Genomic DNA, 22,396 nt, shown 5'->3' on the forward strand with positions numbered 1-22,396 from the left:
TAACCTCTGCTGTTTCCATCCTAGGAAATAGAGCCCTGGGGCTGAATGGTCTTTGGACCCACATCTTTCTGCGTGCACGGTAACGGATGAGAATTTCCCACCCCCACTCATAGCTCCTTGATGTGAATGACACTGGCCCAGGAGAAGGGTGTGGGAGCCTCCCCGGCCACGTCCCAGGAGCAGCAGGGGTGGAGGAGAGTCGGGGTGAGGGTGGGGTCCAGGACAACTTGGGGGGTGGGGCAGGGGTACTGAACGGAGACTGGGAAAGCATGCACGGGCAAACCCCGGGCAGCACAGGGGTGACGGGCACAGCAGAGGGCAGCGCAGGGCGCCGCGGGCCCCCGGGATGGTGCGACTCCGAGGGCTCCCTGGGCGCTCCCTGTGGAGTGCCCCTCGGGGTGTCTTCTATTCACTGAACATGGGAATGTGTTTCTGACGCTCAGGCCCGGTGGTGACCAAGACCCAGCCAGGTTCTGCGGGCATTTTCTTCCTCCCTGGGAAAGGGTGCCCTTCGGCCACGTGGACCAGGTTTCCTCCACCAAGTAGCCCAGGACTCCAAAAGCAGGGCAATAGTTCACAAGGAACCGCGGGATTCTGCTGTGTTAATTTATCAAGTTGGGCGCAAGCAGGATCTCACTGTAACCTTGTTGCTGTTTTTCAGGACAAGGTCCATGAGTGAGAATGGCTCCCTTGACCGCCCGTTTTGATATCCTGTGCAGAGGGGTACCGACTCTCCTTAAAGGCGACCGTGCACTTACTCGTGCTGAAGCTGCCTTGGTAGATGGCTCTGACCTGAGACCTCAGGGAGCAGATCACCGTGACGTGGTAAGTCTGCCCGGGGAGCAGGCCCCCGATGACGCGGTCCGTGACAGTGAGGTTCTGCCTCAGAACCACGGCCTGATCGTGGGCCGAGGTGACGGTGAGGTTGTATGAGTAAGGGCTGGGGGGCTCGGGCCTCTCCCAGTGCAGCCTGGCGCTGTTCTCTGTGACCTCGGACACGTGGACCTCGCGGGGTGCCTTCACTGCGGAACAGAGCAAGGTGTAGAGAGCATGAGATACAATACAACCCTAGGGCCTTCCCTGGGAGCGCAGTGGCTAAGAATCCGCCTGTCGGTGCAAGAGACACAGGTTCGATCCCTGGTCCAGGAAGATCCCACATGCCGAGGGGTTACTAAACCGTGCGTCACAACTACTGAAGGCTGTGCACCTAGAGCCCACGCTCTGCACAAGAGAAGCCACCGCAATAAGGACCGTGCACCATAACTCAAGGGGAGCCCCTGCTCACCGCAACCTGAGAAGAGCCCTGGCATCAGCGAAGACCCAGCACAGACAAAATCAAATAAATACACAATTTTTAAAATGATCTTAATAAAAAAAAAATCTTTTAAATTGATAAAAAGTAAAACCCTAAATGACTGTAACACATAGGCCAGAGATGAAATCTAAAAGAGATGTACCAGTAGACAGTTGATCTGAAGCTTAGGGGAGGCAGAGGAATAATTTCTCATTTAAGCTCCTGAGAAATACTGATGTTGTAACTACCAGCATATGTGAAATGTGAAATTCACAGTAATCAAAAATCTCATCATTCATCCACCAGGTATAAAACTACCTTTTTTTTTTTTCCTGTTGAAAATCAATTAAGAAGATACTTTGAACATACACGGTCCAGCGTGCTTAATCTGAAATCTTCAAGATAGAATAATCTCCCTAATTTACAGTCTATTAAATATACATCATGGAACTTTAATGCACGACCTGAAATTCTTTGAAGGAATCCCTGCTCTCTTCTCTGTTCACAAAATGCAAACAATGTCCACTTTTTCAGGAGCACAAACATCCTGCCTTCACTTATCAACTCAGTTTGTGACTCCAAAGGAATTTCTAAGTGTCTTCTTTGAGGGAAAAATAAAACACCACAGTCTGAGTCCCGTGAAGCCCACCAGCCCCTGATAATCTAACCCAGCCTGGAACGCACTCTTCCCTGGGGCAGCACCAGCACGCAGTCCAGCCTGCGGGGACAGACTGATCATCTGGCTCTACGTTTCCTCTTTGCTAACCGAAACGCCCCAAGGTGGCCGCAGCACAAAGCTTGGGCTTCTCTTCTGTGGGTATGAGCTTCACAGCAGGGACAAGACCTGTTAACTGCAAAGATCCAGTCAGATCTTTGGGGGTCATATTCTAAGGGAGGGAGGTCTAGCTCCAGAACAAAAGCCTAGAAACATCTTTTTCACTGCCTAAGAGCTGACTACAGGCTTTAGCCTTCTCTCACTCCCCCAGTGGGGTCTAAAACTCTACATCGGCTTAGAACTTATCCCTTTAGCCTAAGACAACTGCATCTCCAGCTGGGGTGGGGGATGGCCACATGCTAAATCCCGGAGAGAACGGGTCACTCCCGAGCTCACCTGATGCAGGCTTGGGGTTAGGGTGGGGAGTGGGAAAACAGGCAGCAGAGGTGCAGGGATTTATTTCACTTGCTCTTTGCATGGAACTTATCAGCCTCACTGGGTGTAGGGCAGGGGAGAGAAAGATTGCTTTTGAATATAGAAAATAAGTGATGTTCTGGTAATTCCATGCTCAGATCAGCACCTTTCAAGATACTTCATCTAGATGTCAGATCCCAGATCAAGGACTGTGTCTGCTTTGCTTTGTAACAGGCGCTGGGGACCAACCCTGGACACAATAAATGAGAATAGCACAAGCTGGCGGCTTTCTTACCCACGGGCCTAGCTGTGGCGGGCCTGCTGGCAGCCAGTTTGGCCGCCTGGGGCCTGGGGGCCTCAGACCTCGTGGCCACGGATCTGGCAGCAGCTGGGGGTCTGGCAGGGGCAGGTTTGGATGCTGCAGGCTTCGCGGCCACTGCAGGTCTGGCCGTGTCTGTCTTTGCAGCCTCGGGCCTGGCAGCCACAGGTTTGGTGGCCTCAGTCTTGGTGGCCACGGGTTTGGCAGCTTCAGTCTTGGTGGCCACAGGTTTGGCAGCTTCCGTCTTGGTGGCCGTGGGCTTGGCACTGTCAGCCACGGCCACAGGTTTGGCAGCTTCCGTCTTGGTGGCCTCGGTCTTGGTGGCCATGGGACTGGCACTGTCGGTCTTGGTAGCCATGGGTTTTGCAGCCTCAGCCTTGGCGGCCACAGATTTAGCAGCTTCCATCTTGGTGGCCTCGGTCTTGGTGGCCAGGGGCTTGGCACTGTCGTTCTTGGTGGCCACAGATCTCCCAGCTGCGGGTCTCTCAGCCACAGGTCTCGTGGCAGCTGGCTTTGAGGCTGGCAGGTTCACCACTGTTACTGGTTTGGTGGTGGTGATCACTGGCTTTGTTGTGGTCACCAGTTTGGATGTAGGACTTGAAGTAACATTATTCGGAACATTTCTGTTAAAATATATTAAATGTTATTTTGACTCGTACCTATTTTCTCCTGCCATTTAAAACAGACAAAGACATAATTCCATGTGCTATGTAAAATACGCTATCTCAGCAAAACACATGCAGTAGTTTACATATATTACATATAACATTACATATACTAAATTTGTCCTTTTAGGATCCGTGCCACAAAAAAGACATTGAACAGCATATAAAAAGACAGAATTATTAAAAGTGAAACCTCAATTGTGCTATAACTATACTTGTCATCTTATTTTCAATGTATAAAATAAATAAAATCAGAGAGAGAGTAAAGAAACAAAAATAAATATTGTCATTATAATAGCACTTGTCAATAATGAATAATAAAAATAAAATAATATGTAAATAATACTCTAAATTCCAGGAGATAGTGGAGCACAGAGAAGCCTGGCATGTTATAATCCATAGGGGCAGAAAGAGTTAGGCATGACCTAGCAACTGAACAACAACAAACTAATTATAAAAACTGATCAACTGAAAAAGACACTCCCAAAACTAAGATCATTTAACAGTTACTCTCATTATAAGAAGGTATCCATGCAACAAGATGCTGTGTTGAGCTGGAAAACTACAAAGTTGACATATAAGTTCAGTCCCAGTATTCACTGTGTATTTTTGTTTGTACTAATTGTGTGTGTGGTTGTTTCTCTCACAATTTCTTAATTTATTCTGAATCTTTAAAAAGAATAACAACATAACCAGCAGACATGACATCAGAGACCCAATTTTGTTCATTTCCTGTGCTGAAATGATCATTATTGTGTTATAGAGTGTCACATTATATGGCAATATACAGTATATTTTGTTCAAGTTGATATCATAAAACTTCAAACACTAGGTTGCTTTGTTCATTCTGTTTTCCTAAAGATAAAGTTGAGCCAACATGATGGAATATTTGAGGGAAATTAGACAGATCATATTAAAAGACTAGAAAAATAGAACCTGTGGACCTGGATCGAGCAGGATGAGCATCACAGCACCAGAGGAAGGTCACTGTTGGATTAGCAATGACTTTCAACTTCCCAGGCTTACCACGCTTTTACCCTTACGGCAGAAAATGAAGAGGAACTAAAGAGCCTCTCGATGAAAGTGAAAGAGGAGAGGGAAAAAGTTGGCTTAAAACTCAGCATTCATAAAACCAAGATCGTGGCATCTAGTCCCATCACTTCATGGCAAATAGATGGGGAAACAATGGAAACAGTGACAGACTTTATTTTGGGGGGCTCCAAAATCACTGCAGACACTTTCCCCTTGGAAGAAAAGCTAAGACAAATCTAGTCAGTGTGTTAAAAAGCAGAGACATTACTTTGCTGAGAAGGGTCCATCTAGTCAAAGCTATGGTTTTTCCAGTACTCATCTATGGGTGTGAGTGTTGGACCATAAAGAATACAGAGCGACGTAAAATTGATGCTTTTGAACTATGGTGTTGGAGAAGACTCTTGAGAGTCCCTTGGACTGCAAGGAGATCCAACCAGTCCATCCTAAAGGAGATAAGTCCTGAATATTCACTGGAAGGACTGATGCTGAAGCTGAAACTCCAAAACTTTGGCCACCTGATGCAAAGAGTTGACTCATTAGAAAAGACCCTGATTCTGGGAAAGACTGAAGGCAGGAGGAGAAGGGGACGACAGAGGATGAGATGGTTGGATGGCATCACTGACTCGAGGGACATGAGTTTGAGCAAGATTTGGGAGTTAGTGATGGACAGGGAAGCCCGGCATACTGCAGTCCATGGGGTCACAAAGAGTCAGACACGACTGAGCAACTGAATTGAACTGAGGCTGACATAAAGTGCTCCTTCTGAGGACAGAGGCAAGAGCTGAAGGAGTTAAGGGGTGCAGAGAGAAGTACATAAAGGTGGTAGGAAGAGGTCACCTGGGGGTCAGACAGGAGAAGCCAGGAAGTCACTTTGCAAGGCTAATTGGAATCTGCATCTCATTTGGACTCAACAGTCAAAACCTCCCTTTTCCCCAAAGTGTGACACTCCATCCTCTCTTGGGGAGCATGAATTGCTGGCACAGTGCCTCGCCCCAATTCCTGTCACATGTCCTGCTTTTCAGCCCCCCCGTCACACGGCCACACTGCCCTCCTCTCTGTTCCTGGATTTGGCATCAGTGATAGCTCTGGACATAAGCTCACAGAGCAGGTGCCAAGCAGCCAGCATCACCGTGAGCACTGCAGCCCCACCCACCTCCCAACCCCGTGATGGCTCTTTCCAGGAGGTCATACATGTCGCCTCCTTTCGTCATCACCATCACCTATACCAGGACAGCATTAATCATTTTAAGAAGATTGGAGTCCATTTTTTGCTTCATGTGTCTAACCCTTCTATAGGAAATCACTACACACCAGTTAGACTGTTGGGACATATGGCCCAGCGGCCCACCTTTCTCTATACCCATGTTCTTAACAGTGTGATGTGGCAGGTCTCCCCAGCAGGTCCAGGTCCCACTCCCTACTCTTGAATCTCGCAAGGCTGGCTTTGGACAGGCTTTGGCCAGTAGAGCGGAGTCCAGCTAACAGTGTGCCAGCTCCAGCCTGGACCTCTGCGGGCTTGCCCACTTCCGTCTTCTCTCTTGGAACCCTGCCCAGTCTCCTTGGGCTCAAACCCAGGCTTGCCACATAGAGTAGAGATGAGTCACCCACGTTAGACCACCCTAGACCATCAGTCCACAGCCAACCAGCAGCTGATCACAAGCATGTAAATGAGCCCCTCAGAGGCCAGAAGAACTGCCCAGCTGAGCCCGGACAAAACTCACCAGCCTACAGAATTGCAAATTAAACAGTTGTCATTGTCAGCCACTAAGTTTCAGGTAGTTTGTTACACAGCAAAAAATAAAGGAGACAACAGATTCTTCTCCTGAAATGCTCCACATGACCTTTGGGAAGTCACATTTTCTGGATTTCAGCATCCTCACCCCATAAAGTTATCTTTTGGCTAAAGGACCTGTGCATGCCCTTTAGCACTCTAGCTTCTGAGACACTTATTATAATCACTTACATCTGTTTGTAACCAAACTGCAGGAGATTCTTTGCCGGTTGGTCTGCTTGGAACCAATCACACTGTTTCTTGATATCTGGGGACAGGTAGAAAGCATCTTTACCTAGAGAAAAACAGAAAAAAAAATTAAAGTGCATGTGAACCACGTGCAAATTAAAATTACTCTGCTAAGGAGTTAAATGGATCATGTATATGATAGTCCATAAATATTTGTTGAATTAACTCATTCTTCCAGATGATCTAAATTCAGTGATTTGAAATATTAAGCATAACGGTCCTCAGTCCATGAAGCATCTTAAATCAGGATCTTCTATTTGGCAATATTTGGGTGATTAAGCTAAAGATAACATTTACTCAATGTGCAGGGAGACAGAATAGAAGAGAAATCAAGTGCAGAGCTAAGCAAGCTCCAAGCTCTTGAACATCAAATTAGAATCAACATTTACAATGTGGACATTACTGTCAACATTTTCTCAATGCTATTTAACGAAGCTTCTGTTTTTAAACTTCTGAAGACAGGAATGGTGGCCCCTGCGTGAACTTGCCAGCCTAGCTTTGCTTTACATTTTTTTTCCCTAAACTTTTATGGGGGGGCGGGGGAGTGTATACTTTATAAAGCTCCCTTGTTTGTAAGACTTCCCTGTGCTGACTCTGGACAAGGCAGTGGTGAATGATACACCTCCTCCAGGACGTGTGGTCTACAGAGACCACAGATCCAGAAATGAATGACAAGAGGCCATGTAACAGATGTGCCAAGTACAGCATCAAGATGAATGATGCTCAAGCCTTGGGAGTGGGGAGCATCCCAGTGAGAAGGGGCACATGGAGGGAATTTCTGAAGATGAACATGGATTCACTGCTGAAGCAGGGTGGAGAGCATTTCAAGCAGGGAGAGCCACAACAGCAAAGGCTCGGAAGCAGCCAAGTGTGCAGTTGGGGGGGTAAGATCAGATCAATTCTGCTCCTTCTAGAAGCTTCCCTGGTCCCCCTCGGGACACACTTCAGTGTGACATACCAGCATACTACTGTCATGCTTAATAAGTGTGCACTTGACCCCTGTGCCCGCCTCGGCCAGTAAGCCCCAGGAGCACAGTCTATGGCTGGGAGAAGCCTGGTCAAGTCTGGTTGAACAAGCAAGTGAAAGAAGGCAGGATTCCACAGCTCCTACCAGTGTGTCTGGGATGTGGGAGATGCCAATAGACACTGGTTGAGTGAATGGACAGGTCGACGGGGGCACACTAGCTATCATTCCCAAACCCACGGGCCCATCCCCAGAGCCGAGGGCACACAGGACTCACTGCTGACGAAGGATGGCAGCAGCCTCCCGAAGCGCATTAGGGGCTCCTCGTTGAGCTCGGTCGACTTGTCCACCAGCTTGAAGAAGACGTCGTTGGGCTCGCTGGCAGAGCTGTACAGCTCCTTGACGTTCACCTTCCTGCCAATGCCCAGGATCACGAAGAAGTAGCCCTTGCATTTGGCCTGCAGGATGGCTCTCTGGGCCTCCTCCAGCTGCTGCTTCTGCACCTCGCCCGTCAGCATCAGCACCACGATCTTCAGGTCCCGGGGGTTGGGCGCGCTTTCGAAGATGTGCTCGATAGTGTAGTCGATGGCGCGGCCCAAGGCCCTGGTCCCCTGCAGCTGGGTGATTCTGCTGCCGAGGAAGGCCAGCAGCTTCTCCTTGGAGCCATAGTCGGTCAGGGAGAACTCCACCTTCACAGGCGGCACGCTGGCATTGTCCACCGCCTCGTAGGGTGCGTGCTGTACCACCGCCACGCGGGCGAAGTGCTGGGAGGCCTTGGGGTCCGGGCTCACGTCCAGCTGTCGGACCAGGTATTCGATGTACTTCCTCATCTCGTTGAACTGGAACGGGGTGGTGGACTCAGAGCTGTCTAAGATGAAAGCCATGTCGATGTCCACATCGCTGCCTGCTGCCCTCCGGTCCCTGAAGGAAGGCCTCCAGCTGCCGAATCCACAGGATGGGTCGATGTCGCAGATGTCTACAAAGAAGCGCGGCAGCCTGTTTATTCTGTCACTCTCAGAGTGAGAAACTGCCCGTCAGTCTGCAGGGGGTCTGGGGGTCATTAAAATTGTCACATAATGTAGAAACCTATGTATACCTTGCTGATATTATTGTGGCCAGATTTCAGTTTTTCATCACCTAACACTTACCAGGGGAGACCAACCAGTAAGCTAAAATCCTTTTCAATATGGCTTTGGGTTCGATCCCCAGGTCAGGAAGATCCCCTGGAGGAGGGCATAGCAACCCAGTTCAGTATTCTTGCCTGGAGAATCCCATGGACAGAGGAGCTTGGCAAGCTACAGTCCATGGGGTCACAAAGAGTCAGACACGACTGAGCAACTAACACTTTTGGCATAACGAAAGAGTGAAAAAAGGGGGGAAGGAAAGAAAAATACCTTACTTCTTTGCCACTCCCTGAAGAGTGTTTTCCAGAAAGTCACAAAGCCAGATTATTAAATTCTGGACTCCAAGGTCAAAACATAAGCAGAGCCCACTTGCTCCTTTACTGCCTATGGAACCCAACGCTCTCTTAACAGAGAGAGGCTCTGTCTGGGGGGAGTCAGCTCCACGCATGGAAACTACATACACAGCATTTACACTGGTAAATACAGGGCCATCTGAATCTTGGTTTAACTCAGGCTTTTTGTACAGATGGTGATTATTCACTCAGTGTCCCCTGTGGATGGTGTGTTTCGCAACTGCAGCTGGACAGGCTTTCCTCTTGGAGAAGCACCTTACCCAAGCAGACGTGACAAGTCAGGACATTCTTCAAGAAGTCCGTGAGGTCTCCGCCAGCAGGAAGGACAAGGGCATGGCCCACCGCTGTGTTATTGATCTGTTTTAAACAAAAATAAATGTTCAGGAGGAATATACTAGACGTTACCATTTGAGAATACATCTGAAGAAAACATTAGAGTCACATCAATTAAATAACCCCCCAATAGCTTCTCTTTCTTAGGAAGTGGGGTTAGGAAGGAAGGCACTGATTATAATAGAAAAGCATAGGTTTTCTTCCAATGAGATGAGCTGGAGTTCAAACCTCTCTCCTCCACTCTCTGCTGGACCTGAAGAAAAGTTACTTAACTTCTCTAGAATTCAGTTTCCTCTGCTGCAATCTGGGATTAATGGTAGGTTCCCATGAAGTTACTTGGAGGATTAAATTAGACAATGAAGCTAAAGTGCCTGGTATAGCCTCCAGCAAACAGCAGGGACCTCAATGTTAATCGTTATTTCTAGCGACAGTAACAGCAGCTGGCCAGTGTTGGCTCCATCCCTCTCTCATGTGCCCAGGTCCAGAAAGGGATTTAACAACCAAACAAGCAATCACTTCCAGAAGATGCAAAAAGTCCTTCCCATCACAGCCTCTGACACACCATCAGTAATGATTTATTTTATGAATAATTGAATGAATGAATAATTGACTTTTTGAGCTGCCTGAAACTATGCTTTTGACAAACATGCATGGTGGAACTTCCCTGGTGGTCCAATGGTTAAGAATCTGCCTGCCAATGCAGGGGGACTCAGGTTCAATCCCTGGTCTGGGAAGATCCCACATGCCTCAGGGCAACTAAACCTGTGTGCCCCAAGTACTGAGCCTGTGCACCTAGAGCCCATGCTTTGGAACAAAAGAAGCCAGTGCAATGAGAAACCCAAGCACTGCAACTAGAGAGAGCCCATGCACAGCAGCAAAGACCCAGTGAGGCCAGTAAATAAACAGATAAAAAGGAACATGCATGGTTCTGGATCACCTGGCCCTCGTAAGGGGAGATGTACATACACGAGACCCTAATAGGAACATACAGCTGGTAAACCCAAGGCAGAGACCCAATCCCAATACTTGGTGCGCAACCTGGCCTGAAGTCTGGCAGAACAAACCCTGAGGGATGGCACCAGGGACCCAACTCTCCCTGGCTGACGTGGCCATGATAAAACCATAGAATACTTGGTTTGGAAGGGAAGTTTTCAGAGACCAGCTCGCCCCTCTGCATCTGCTGCAGCTGAGAAACCTGAGCCACAGAGAAGTCAGGGCGAGGGCCATGTTACTTTCAGTGACTTGAAGCCAGAAGGTGACTGAGCTAACACTAGAGCCAAGATCCTGGTTCCACTGTTTCCCTTCTTGACCATCACCCACCCATCCTGGACAGCACAACCAGAATCGGCACTGAGCAAAGGCTGATTGACTGATTAATCAATTATTTTATATGTATACATCATTATAATAATTATACAAGTTATTTAAGCAAACAACCAGGGCATACTTAGCTGCTTCTCAGGTGGAAGCTAAAGCTTCCTTGTTCTTTGTTTAAATGATTTAATTATTAGATGGCAGCCTGGCTGAGAAACGCTTGAACAGGGATGCAGTCTGGGGGCTGGCTAGCTGATGTCCCTAGGGGAGGGAGGGCTCCCAGGGTCAGCCTGGGAGTGTCTCTTCCAAGATTCAAGGAGGGACCCAGTGGGAGTAAGTCACAGGCACGTGGATGTCCCGCTAGCGCCAGAGACATCAGGCTGTTCTAGAAATCCCAGCTTGGATACCAGCCTCATCTAGATGCTTTGAGAAGCTATAGGGTACAAAACAGTCTTGGATTGGGCACGGATGTGCCCAAGTGCCTTCTCAGAGCCCAAGATGCCTGGAACACAGACCTGCAGGGCGTTGATCAGCTGCCGGTCCTCCTGACTCGTGAGGAACAAGGGTGTGATCCCGGCATCTGAGAGCTTGAGCACAGCCTCCCGGAGCTGTGGGGACGCCCTCGTGGGCTTATTGCTGAAGAACACCGCCACCTTCCTCATCAGGAACCCGCTCCGCACCCGCTTAAATGTGTTTCTGGCCACGAAGGACATGGCAGTTTCCAGGCTCTGCTGCTTGGAGGTCAGCGACACCTGCAGGTTCCTGATCTTGTCCAGGAGGATGGACTTCTTCCTGGAGTCGGCAAAGCGGATCTCCGTGGTGACCTCGTTGTTGTAGGTGACCACAGCCACGCGGGCCCCCCGAGGGCAGTTACTCTCGGCGATGGTCAGGTCGTCCAGAATCTCGAGGACCACCTCCCTCATCCTGCTGAACCTGTCCTGGGTGACGCCCTCGGAGGTGTCCAAGGCGAAGGCCAGCTCCGTCGGGAAGACAGGGCACTCCAGGGGCCCTGTGGGGAGTGGGGTGGGGGGGTTCACAGACACACTACTTACGAGAAAAGGGGTCTTCTGCTTCCCTCAGAAGGAAGTCCAGTCATCGAGATAACTTACCGTAACAGCAAGCTGGAAAAGAACAGAGGAGCGTGAAAGTCACGTCCACCAGGTGCAGATTCCACACGCAAGAGTAAAAGTGCGGTGCAGATGGCAGAAAAGAGCGTACTTACGGCATTTATCTTTGATGCTCTGGACCAGCGCACATTGCTGAGAAAGGGAAGGGCAGAAGACGTAAGAGGGCGGCAGGGGACTCACGGGCAAGGGCTCGGGCAGCGCGCATGCAACTTACGTCCATCGAGTCGCCTCTGCTGCCTTTATAACCCTGCAAAGCAAGGACGGGCGGCTGAGGCCCTGCACGTGTGCAGGCGTGGAGCGTCCGCAGAGGAAGAGCCCGGGCCGTGGACGCACGACAGAGGACACGACGGGGTCCCCGGCTGGTCTCCATCGTCCACAGGCTCTCCCTCTAACTTTGACTTAACTGCCCCAAGAACAAAAGAGAGGCAGAAGGATCTCTGGTTGAGGTTAACAGCCCCGCACCCTGGAAACCAGGATGCTCACCACAAATCAGGGTAAATCACACACTTGAGCTTGGGTCTAAACGCCCCTTCTCCCAGGAGAAAAGATCTGCCTTCCCCCCAGCTCTGCCCCTAGGCTTCCCACGTCCTGTCGCAGGAGGGACACCCGGGAGTCAACAGAGCTACCTTGAGGCTCCAGGTCCGAGCATGCTGGCTGGATTCCACCCCCAGGATACACCCACGGCTGCCCTCGACATCTCATCCCAGCATGTGGCTGCCGAGGGTCAGGCCGTCCTCTCGCGGGCTAGCCAGCATCTTCCCGTCCAGCTGCGTCTGCTTGCCTCCCACTGTCACTGGACTAACCCTCGCCCGTTAAAGGCCCCCCTCCATTAAACCCCTGACTCTGCCTCCTTCTCCTGGGTTCAACCAGCCCAACCCTTTAACATGTCCTTCCAGGGATTATCTTCCTTCCCTGCGTTATCTTCCCACTCTTCTTTGAACCTCATCAATTTCAATGTCAGGAGACAGTACCGGGAGAAATTCAAGCAAGGAAACAAAGACATTTGTAATGAAGGATGTCTAAGTGCTGGAGAAGGGTGCCCTCACGGTTCCAGGTGGCAGGTCACTAGTAGGGTTTCAACTATGAATCCCCTGGGGATTTTATAGCCCAAAGGGAGTCTCCCCCAAACCGAGATCTGTACTAAACTCCCTCCTCAAGATGCAGTCAAGGAGTATTCAGATGTGTTTACTTTTCTTTGCCCTCTACACAAACCTCAAAACCTACACTAGGAAATTTTAAAGGCAACTTACAATGCACCCTGGATTACAGAATTTCATGTGAAACTCGCTTTACCATTGTCTTTGTACTCTAAAATTCAAAAAGTCTTTTCTTCATTGTGATATCAAAAGGGAACTGCTTAAAAAGTAAATAAGTAACAAAAATGCAGACAACTCTTTCGTAAGGAAAGGAGATAGTGGAAAGTCTTCAAGGACCACGTGTAAGGCTCCCAGCCCTCAGGGAGCTTGACTGGAAATGGACAGGTACTTACAGATGGTCCTGGGTAACCGGGGTCTCCCTTCTGCCCAGCTATCCCTGGAGGTCCTGAGTTTCCCTAGAAGCAGAATAAACATGACTCGGTTGTGACAGAAAATGGAGAATTCTCAGTTCCTGCAGTTGGATGGGATGGTAGATGTGATCTTGTCCAACGTCCCCCATCTCCAAGGGAATCTCTCATTTTAAGAGACCTTCAGTGTAGGGACAAGTGGCCCTAACAAAACAGAGTGCATCTCCCCAAACTCTGTTCTCTGGCAGGTCAAGGGGAGAAGATGTGGACCTGAGAACCTTTAATAAGACCACTATGGACGTGTAAGAAATTAGTAAGTGACAAACCATTAGCTCACTCTTCGATGTAGAGAACCAATCCAATGTTTTCAAACGCCATCGTGAGTAGTAAATGATCTAGTTTGAATGTCCTCACTGAGCAAATTAACAGGATAATTATGATGGATTTAACTGTATTTTAAGCTAAAAATACCTGTTAGAAGCCTTTACCTGTTTCTAGGTCACAAATTGCTAACTCAAGACGCAGTGCAATCTTAAGAGGATGAGTAAATATCCTCTAGGGAGAAAAATACACAACAAAAAGTAGCTTAAGAAAGAGGAGCCTTAGCACAAAGGGGAGACAGGGGAATAACGGTCTCAGCCTTGCTCGATCCTAGCCTGGAACCCTGGTGAGCACTTCGTGCATCTCATGGAATCCTGTCTGCAACATCCAGTGCACATGACCGACTGTGCCGACACAGACCTTCAACGTCACTCATTCTGAGACTTCAGTACCCTGGTGCCATGCATGGAGTGGACCGTGGACTAGTGCCCCTCGAGGTGTATCAGAGGAGGGGGCCCTGCAGACCTCCCTGCGAGGGGAGCATATCCAAAAGGAGACAGCACTGACACAACAGCAGGGGGTCAGGGATTCCTCCACTCCCACCCGTACGATCTCCAGTCGGGTTACAAGCGAAGAAGGGTAACTCTGAAAGAAGCAATGGAGCCTGCAGTGTTCAGGCCTGCCGCCATGAAGGATCGGGTTCTCCACCTTCAGCCGAGGGGCAGGTAAACTTACCCTTCGGCCTCTGATGCCTTTGGGTCCCGGCGGTCCATCTGTCCCTGGCTCACCAGGACTACCCTGGGAAGACAGCCAGGAAGCAGCACGTTAAGCTCCGGAGTGGCAAGTCCAGCTGAGAGTCCCTGGGGACCTCTGAACCACACTTCCCAGGGCAGCCAAATGGATTTGGCTGAACTCTGATGGACTTTTCCACTGAGTTACCAGTGCAGGCTTAGTCTAAGCTTATTGAACTTAGAATTCACATTAATGACAGCATTATATAGATTATTGGAAAAGGAAATGGCAACCCACTCCGGTGTTCTCGTCTAGAGAATCCTGTGGATGGAGGAGCCTGGTGGGCTGCTGTCCATGGGGTCCGACAGAGTCAGACATGACCGACGCGACTTAGCATGCATGCATACATGCATATAGATTATAGCATCTTAAAGTTTATATTTGATTGCAGTGTCATTTCATTTAATCGTCACAAGTGCCATACAAAGTACATATTGTCATCTTCATCTGACTGATGAGGGAGGGTCTTAGAGAAGGTGGGTCTTTCCCAGGGTCACTCAGTTAGTGTCTGACCCATGACTAGACCCAAGATATGGCGACCTTCAGCCATGGTCCCATCAGACTCATTCAAAACAATGAAAATGTTTACCCACTAGGGGAATGCTTACCTTTGGACCTGGGTATCCAGGGAATCCTCTTTCTCCCTATAAAAGACAAATAAATGACTCAACATTTGGGTCCCAACTTAAAATCATCTAACATAAATTATTCTCAAGCAGAAAAGAAACAGATCCAATGTCACCAGAGAAAAAGTTCACCATATTACAATTAAATTTTACAAGATAAATCTTTAAAACTACAACATGTTAGAAGCTCAAGAATCCTCAGCAGACACATACTTTCTTGCCTCTGCGTCCTTCACTGCCAACTCCATCTCGCCCATCATCTCCCTGAAAGAGTGGAAAGACAGCATTACTCCAGGAGACCATGTCAGGCACTCCACGACCTTCTTTTGTTTAAAGCCCTGAGCGGTGCATCAGATAAGGTACAGTTGAGGGAAAAGTTCCTACACCCACTCATCCTTCAGTGCAAACTAGACAGTGTCTATAGGTGGGTGAGCTTCATGGACTACAATGTATAAAACTGCTACGAGCTATTGGTAGCGATGCTGTTTGGATGTAGAATCAGAGTCATGGAGCCAGGGAATCTTAGAGTTGACAGGACTCTTGAAGGTCACCTTGACCTATGGATCTATGAGTCTTTGTTGTTGTTGGTTTAGTTGCTAAGTCATGTTCGACTCTTTTTCAACCCCGTGGATTGTAGCCCACCGAGCTTCTCTGTCCATGGGATTTCCCAGGGAAGAATACCATTTCCTTCTCAGGGGATCTTCCCAACCCAGGGGTTGAACTCCCATCTCCTGTGTTGGCAAGCAAATTCTTTACCACTGAGCCACCAGGGAAGCCCCATGAGTTTTGATTCTATTTAAAAGAAGGAACATGGGACACAATCTACTCCTTCCTGAGTCTTCTTTGCTCATCCCCTGCTCCCCTCTCCTGGGTGCCCCTTCACCTCCTTCCAGGTCTCGCCTCTAGATTTCCTTTCTTCCCAAAACCCATTTCCCTGTATTCAGAGATTTGTCCCTATCACTCTCTCCTGGGGGGCTCTCCGAACTGGACACTGTTCATTATTCCAAAAGAATTAGAAGAATGTACATGAAATATACAATAATATCTCTAAAAAATGCAGAACATGCTCCTTAGTTAATTTACAGTTTTAAATAACTAAAGAGTTGTTGCCCAAAATTGATAGAAACAGAATCAGGAAGAGTTTTTTGTCAATGATTTGAGTAGTTTTTAAAGTTTTATTTTATTTTTCCCCTCTGCTTCTGGGACTAAGTAATAGCAATGGATTTCTAAACTGCCATTCACTATAGAGAAATTACAAACACAAGAAAAATATTTTCAAGCTTTGGGATCATGGGTCAGATCAACCTGGCCCGTGTATGTAGTATTTAGGCGTCATAACTCATCTTAGGAAACTCCCCAGTGTGCTGGAGATTTTTTTTTTTTTTTTCTAGATAGAAACATATGTTACAACATTATTGTAAGTGACCAGTTAGAGGATTTTTAAATATTTTTAAAATGAATTCTTAAAGTAAGAATTTCCATTCTGGGATATCTCATTCCTTCCCTGGTGGTTCAGACGGTAATGAACCTGGCTGCCAATGCAGAAGACCCGAGTTCGATCCCTGGGTTGGGAAGATCCCCCAGAGAAGGAAATGGCAACCCACTCCAGTCTTCTTGCCTGGATAATTCTATGGCAAGAGGAGCCTAGCGTGCTACAGTCCATTGGGCCACAAAGAATCGGACAGGAGTGAGCAACTAACACTTCCACTTTTATATCTCATTCAAAACAAACTGTTTCAGTCTGAACTTCGATCTTATCAAAGCTCACTCCATTTTAAACCAAGGACACTTTTTTCTTTACAGAAAAGCTCCATCTAGTCGGACTTGAAAAGCATTTGCAAGACCTGAAATGAAGGTGGTTCGAGGGTCAAGACACCACCACATTTATTCCTCAGGAAAAAAACCTAGAAAAACTGCCTTTATTCACTACCCCTCCAATGAAATAAGAAGCATTTCGAAACTCATAAGCACCAAGCTTCACTATTTTCAATCACATCTGCACTAACGTAAGAAGCAGCTATCAAGCTGTCTCTGCGTGGAACCAACCCAAGCAGCAATGACAGAGCCCAGCCCAGCCCAAGGCCCAACTCCCTGCTCCCCGAGCATCTCAGCAGAGTCGACAGAAGCCCGGGCCCCGTGCACGTGGCGACCTTACCGTCTCCCCGCGAGGACCCCGGTTCCCAATGCTCCCTTTAGGTCCTGGATTTCCGGGCTCACCCTAGACATGAGAAAGAGGGCTGAGACGCCAGGGTCTGGGACGACTCAAACTCTGGTTTCAGGCCCTGTGCTTGCTCTGGGTGATGTCACTGGTAGGTTGCCGCAGCTGCTAGCTTCACCTTTTAGATTTTGAGGTTAGTGAGTTTTTTACATTGCAGGGCTCATGCATAAACTCCTGGAAGAGAATCCAGGCAGGCTTATATGCTTGCTCTTTCCGTCATCACAGCAAGGGGACAGGCTGCCGGGGAGGAGGGGAGGAGAGAGAGGCAAGCGCAGGAAAGAGGGCGGCGTGGAGTCAGCAGTGAAACCTCGAGGCCCCACCCAGGGCAGAGAGGCAAGGCTGAGTCGCCCGAACTCACTGCTCTCCCTGAGAAATGCTGCCTCTCGGATAAAGGACAGCAGGTCTTCCCGGGGCTTGCGGACCGTCAGCCTGCATCCAGCAAGGTGCTATTACCCAAGGCCGCCAGGCTCTGGGGCCCTTGGATCAGCTGCATATGGCCAGCGGGGTTGCTGGCCCATCTGGAGAACACTTGGAGCGTCCAGAGGCAGTCCTTGGGGCTGCCAATGTGTCCTGGGCTCCCTGAACTGTCCTCACAAGTCCGGACTCGGAAAGATGCGGCAGGCCAGTAGTGGCTGGTGTCCTAGCTACGTGAATATACACCAATCCACTGCGCACAGCCCATGCGCACCCTCGAGGTGGGGACGGTGATCCCGCCGGCCCAGCCGCTGTCAGCAGGGGAGGCCGGGGAGGAGAAGGATGTGAACACCAAGCAGCTCGACAGACTGACAGACGAGGGAGCCGGGACGGGGTGTCTGGGGTCGGGGTCGGGGGAGGCCCTGGCCTCCAGAAACATGCGTTGCCCTTGTCCAAACAAACCTTTCTTCCCAGGGGCCCGGTTCTGCCGCGTTCTCCAGGAGCACCTGCAGTTCCCCCACTTCCCTGGAGCAGGAGGAGGGGAGAGAGGCAGTGAGACACCCACCCCTCCAAAGCCAAAGGGTCCGAATCCCTCCTCCTGCAGCCCCCACCCTGCCCCTGCGTGGAGGTCAGAACCTGCAGCCCTCTTCCACTTCCAGCCCTGGAGGCCCCCGTGCAAATGCACATGGAGATGGCTTGTGCCAAACTAAACTATGAGCGTGACCTCTTCACACATATGTACACAGCCCAGGAATTAACGTTCACCTGCTGAGTTACCGACTAGGGACAAACAGGCAGATGTATATGGCACTCCCGCCTCTCACTTTCCACACCTCCCCATAAGCACCTGGTTTTCCAGGTGTGGAAACCTGTACACACTCAAACATCGAGTGAGAGAAGAGATCAACAAAGGGACACAGCTCTTCAAATGCAGGGCAGCCCACAGAGCCCAGAAATGACCCCACCGGGCCCAGCAAATCCAGATGGTGATGGCTGTTTGTATTGCTTGCTATTTGAAGAGTTTCACCTCACTTCTGCACCATCAAAAAAGTCTTGACTAATCAGAGCTTAAATGTTAGGAAAAAAACACATAAGCTTTAAAAATAGGTATCTATCGGATTTCAAACTGAGGAAAGACTTCCCAAAAAAACAGCGGGTCTCACGAAGTTCTGGCTGCCCCCTGTAAAACACTTCTGGGCGTTTACCTAGCCTCAGGTCAGTGCTTCGCCAGTTTATTAGTCATGACTATTTTCTGTAACAAAGAGTAGGATGGCTCCCTCAGGATCACAGCAGACCCCAGGGGCACCAAAGTGTGGAGTGCGAGGCACCCGGGCCCTTCTCGGATACACCAACCTGCTTCTGCTCATCATCGCTAACAGCTGAGACAGATGCTGACGTCTGCAGTGGTGGTGAGTTTAAGGACCACCTTCCACGTCACACTTAAGGGTGGGGGAATTTCCTTACACAGAATATCGAACCACAGAAACAATTTTCAGCAGTACGGTGTAATCTGAGCATCTTAGTAGATTCATCTGACTTCCTGCAGATCCGCCCTAACACTTCTGCAGTGAGGTCCATCCTTCCATTGCTCACCACCCACCTGGCCTATGTCCACTGGGACTTAACCCAAGGAGCACCAAGAGAAACCGTCTCTAACTTCCTCAGGGAGGACGAGCCAGTTACTGTGAGAACTGATGTCTGTGTTGTGAAAGTGTCAGGCTGAGGGGTCTGTCTACTGTCCCACCATCCACGAAACACGGGCTATCTGTGCTAGCTGTTTAGTGAAAGAGGGATCAAAACGGACTTACCCGAGGTCCAGGAATGCCCTGTTCACCAATCAGGCCTGGAGGACCGGTGGGACCAGGCGGACCCTGAAAAAGTAAGATCCCCAGGTAAGTGCCGCATGGAGGTGACCCCCCACAACCACCATAGGATCCACACAACGGGAGGTTACTCTGCACGGGAAGGAACGGCACCCTGGCACTGCCCACAGCGTGGATAAACCTCAAAAACATGACGTTAAGTGAAGGAAGCCAGATACAAAAGGCCACCTGGTAAATGCTTCCATGTGAATAAAAGGTTCAGAAGACGCCAGTCCACCAAGACAGAAAGGGAACTGGTGGTTGCCAGGAGCTGGGGGGCGGCATGACTGCTTAATGGGCACAGCGTCTCCTTGAGGGACAATAATCATGTTTTGAAACCTGATAAAGATGCTGCTTGGGCAACGCTGGGAATGCTCTCAAAATGGTCCTTCAAAAGATTAAATTTTGTGTTCAATTTTGTAGAACTGTCACCTCAATTTAAAAAAAAATATACGGTAAGACGTGGCTCAGTAGTAAAGAATCCGCCTGCCAATGCAGGAGATGCAAGAGACGCAGGTTTGATCCCTAGGTGGGGAAGATCCCCCGGAGGAGGAAATGGCAATCCACTCCAGTGTTCTGGCCTGGAGAATCCCACGGACAGAGGAGCCTGGTGGGCCACAGTCCATGGGGTCGCTAAGAGTCGGACAGGACTTAACTACTAAGCAGCAACAACGACAAGCCACCTGGGGACGAGTCACAGGACACGCGGGCATGCGGGGGACTGACCTGCGCGCCTCTGGCCCCCTGCTCTCCCACAGGGCCCTGCTGCCCGGGGCCGCCCTGGTTGCCCTGTGAGAGGAGAGAAGAGAAAGGGCGGGGTCAGCCACCTGTGCCCCGGTCCCATCTGGAGGAGGGCGCAGGGAACCGTCCCAGCTGTTCCGGGGGGTCAGAAATGACACCGCAGCTCCAGGGAGAGGCACTGGACACCCGGAGCCAGTTGCCACGTGGCACCCTTAGAATCGACAGTCCCTCTCATTCACCTTTTCCTCAGCAGAGACAGCTGAGAGGCAGAGCCACCGAGGCCAGTAAGCGGGCTTCCCCCGCAGGAGACGCCGAGGACGCGGCCTCCTGCCTCTTTCCCGTTCCCTTCTCCCCCACCCCCCGTTCCCACGGCCACTTCCATTTTGATAATCATTCTCACTGGGTCATCATGATTTTCCCAAGCCTTTGCAGAAAAGGCTAAATTCAAGGAGGTGGTAGGAAAGCTGCTGCTGGAGCCACAAGCCTTGATGGCGAAAGAGAGAGTCCCTCTTAATTTTGGGGTGGGACGGGGGGGCCAGCCCCTGGGAGCCCGCGGTGAGGTATGCGGTGATGACATCAAGGAGGCAGTGACGGAGAGGCTTTACCTTAGCTCCTGCTGGTCCCCTTCGGCCAAAGCCGCCCTGGGGAGAAACCACACAAACTGTGAAGGGAGGCGGGGAGGCTGCAGGAGGCTGGGCGCCTTCACCACACCCGCTGGGAGCCAGACGCTGCACCTACCGGCCCGCAGGAAACTCTCACGAAGTAACACCTTCCCCCCGCCGCCCCACCCTCCCCGAGGGAGAGCTGTGCTCCCACGCTGCCCTTGTCAATCATCTAAATGGAAGATTTGAGAAGGACTTCAGACCTGCCAAGCAAAACAAGGAGTCCTCGGGCTACGTGGCCCCAGCCAGTTTCAAGAAAACAGGAATGCCGACCTGACTATTTTTCTTGCATTTTCCTAACTGGAGGGAGAGGTAAGACGGCAATTATAATGGAAGGAAGCCCCAGACTCTCCACCCTGTCCCGGCCAACTATAACACACACTCGGTTAAGTAAAGTGTCCGGAGTGCATGTGCATCGACTTAAAAGCCCGGCTGTCTCGGTTTGGGCTCAAGACTTGGCAGCATCTTCCCTGATGCTCCAGAAGTGAACCTTAGTTCAAATAATGTGGGCACACTTGCGAGTACTCCAGTAAGTCCCACCTCGTGATTCCTTCCTCTTTGGTGTAAAGGATTGGGGTGGGCACCCTTCCTGGATACCTCTTGAGAGGTTAGGAGGTGGAATTCCGGAGCCTGTCATCAGCCAGCCTGTGACGGGCACGGCCCGTCTGCTTCCTCAACCCAAGAACCACGTCCACTGCCCGCCGTGGACCAGCCCAGTGATCTGGGGCCACCGCTCTGCCGTGACTCACTGCAGTGGAAGATTCTCTAGTGAAGACCTGGGCCTCCTTCTAGGGATGAAGAGTGAACGGGTGGGACAGGTGCAGCCAGGCCACGCCTCCACAGGGTAGCAATCTGCTCGCTCCTCACAGCCATCCCTGTGTATGACCAGAGGTCACCTGTGCTCGGGCCACATGGGACAGGAGGCAGCCCAGGGGAGGACATCTTTCATCTCAGCATGAGCCTCACTTGGGAGCTTCTAACAGAAGTCCCAACTTGACCGCACTGAACTCAAACCCCGAGTTTCTACCCATGCTTAGAATTACACCTGAATTCTGCACTCATCATGGAAACAAGTCTGGGCTCTGTTCAGAAAACCTGGACAGCACAACAGTGGCGTGTTTCCTCACTGCTTTCCATTGTGCAGATCAACAGTATGACTCAAAACTATACTTGAGACTTTTAAGAGAGCAGTTTTCAAAATTTAAGTTTTCTTCTGAATGTTAAAAGTAAGGTGATGCCCATAGCATATGATCTGCTTACAGGTAAGAGTCGTTTCTTTTAAAAGCCCCCGTCAGCGCGAATCCTGTTGTTTCTTTTTAAAGTCCCCGTCAGCACACATCCTCCGGTGATCCAGCTGCGGATCCCGCAGCGTGGCTGCCCCAGGGACACGGCTGAGGGGGTTCCGGTCTCAACCCTCCCCACCACCGAGCCCAGTGAGATGCTGAGCAAACACCTGTCTCCGGCACCCACCAGCATCCTAAACTGACCAAGGATTCACAAGCTTCTGGACCATCTTCTCCCAGCTAGGGAGGCTGAGCTCCATGGACCCCCCTGGGCCCTGGAAGCATTCAAATGGCTTCCC

General features: G+C 50.1%; 1 protein-coding gene across 6 annotated transcripts in view; it reads right to left on the minus strand.

Moving 5' to 3' along the window:
- The window catches only part of COL6A3 (collagen type VI alpha 3 chain), a 90,143-nt gene that overhangs the window by 11,822 nt on the left and 55,925 nt on the right, over positions 1-22,396 (minus strand). For all 6 annotated transcript variants that reach the window (XM_065917027.1, XM_065917030.1, XM_065917029.1 and 3 more), the window contains 18 exons: positions 20,758-20,793; positions 20,138-20,200; positions 19,358-19,420; positions 18,012-18,074; positions 17,073-17,135; positions 15,131-15,181; positions 14,900-14,935; positions 14,235-14,297; positions 13,164-13,226; positions 11,889-11,921; positions 11,770-11,806; positions 11,657-11,668; positions 11,063-11,556; positions 9,161-9,257; positions 7,701-8,399; positions 6,403-6,505; positions 2,719-3,365; positions 759-1,022 (listed from right to left, as the gene is read on the minus strand). In XM_065917027.1, the coding sequence (XP_065773099.1) occupies positions 759-1,022; positions 2,719-3,365; positions 6,403-6,505; positions 7,701-8,399; positions 9,161-9,257; positions 11,063-11,556; positions 11,657-11,668; positions 11,770-11,806; positions 11,889-11,921; positions 13,164-13,226; positions 14,235-14,297; positions 14,900-14,935; positions 15,131-15,181; positions 17,073-17,135; positions 18,012-18,074; positions 19,358-19,420; positions 20,138-20,200; positions 20,758-20,793 (2,887 nt within the window). The remainder of the gene's footprint in view (positions 1-758; positions 1,023-2,718; positions 3,366-6,402; positions 6,506-7,700; positions 8,400-9,160; positions 9,258-11,062; positions 11,557-11,656; positions 11,669-11,769; positions 11,807-11,888; positions 11,922-13,163; positions 13,227-14,234; positions 14,298-14,899; positions 14,936-15,130; positions 15,182-17,072; positions 17,136-18,011; positions 18,075-19,357; positions 19,421-20,137; positions 20,201-20,757; positions 20,794-22,396) is intronic.

The sequence above is a fragment of the Muntiacus reevesi genome, chromosome 1 (genome assembly GCF_963930625.1).
Source record: "Muntiacus reevesi chromosome 1, mMunRee1.1, whole genome shotgun sequence".
NCBI lineage: Eukaryota > Metazoa > Chordata > Mammalia > Artiodactyla > Cervidae > Muntiacus > Muntiacus reevesi.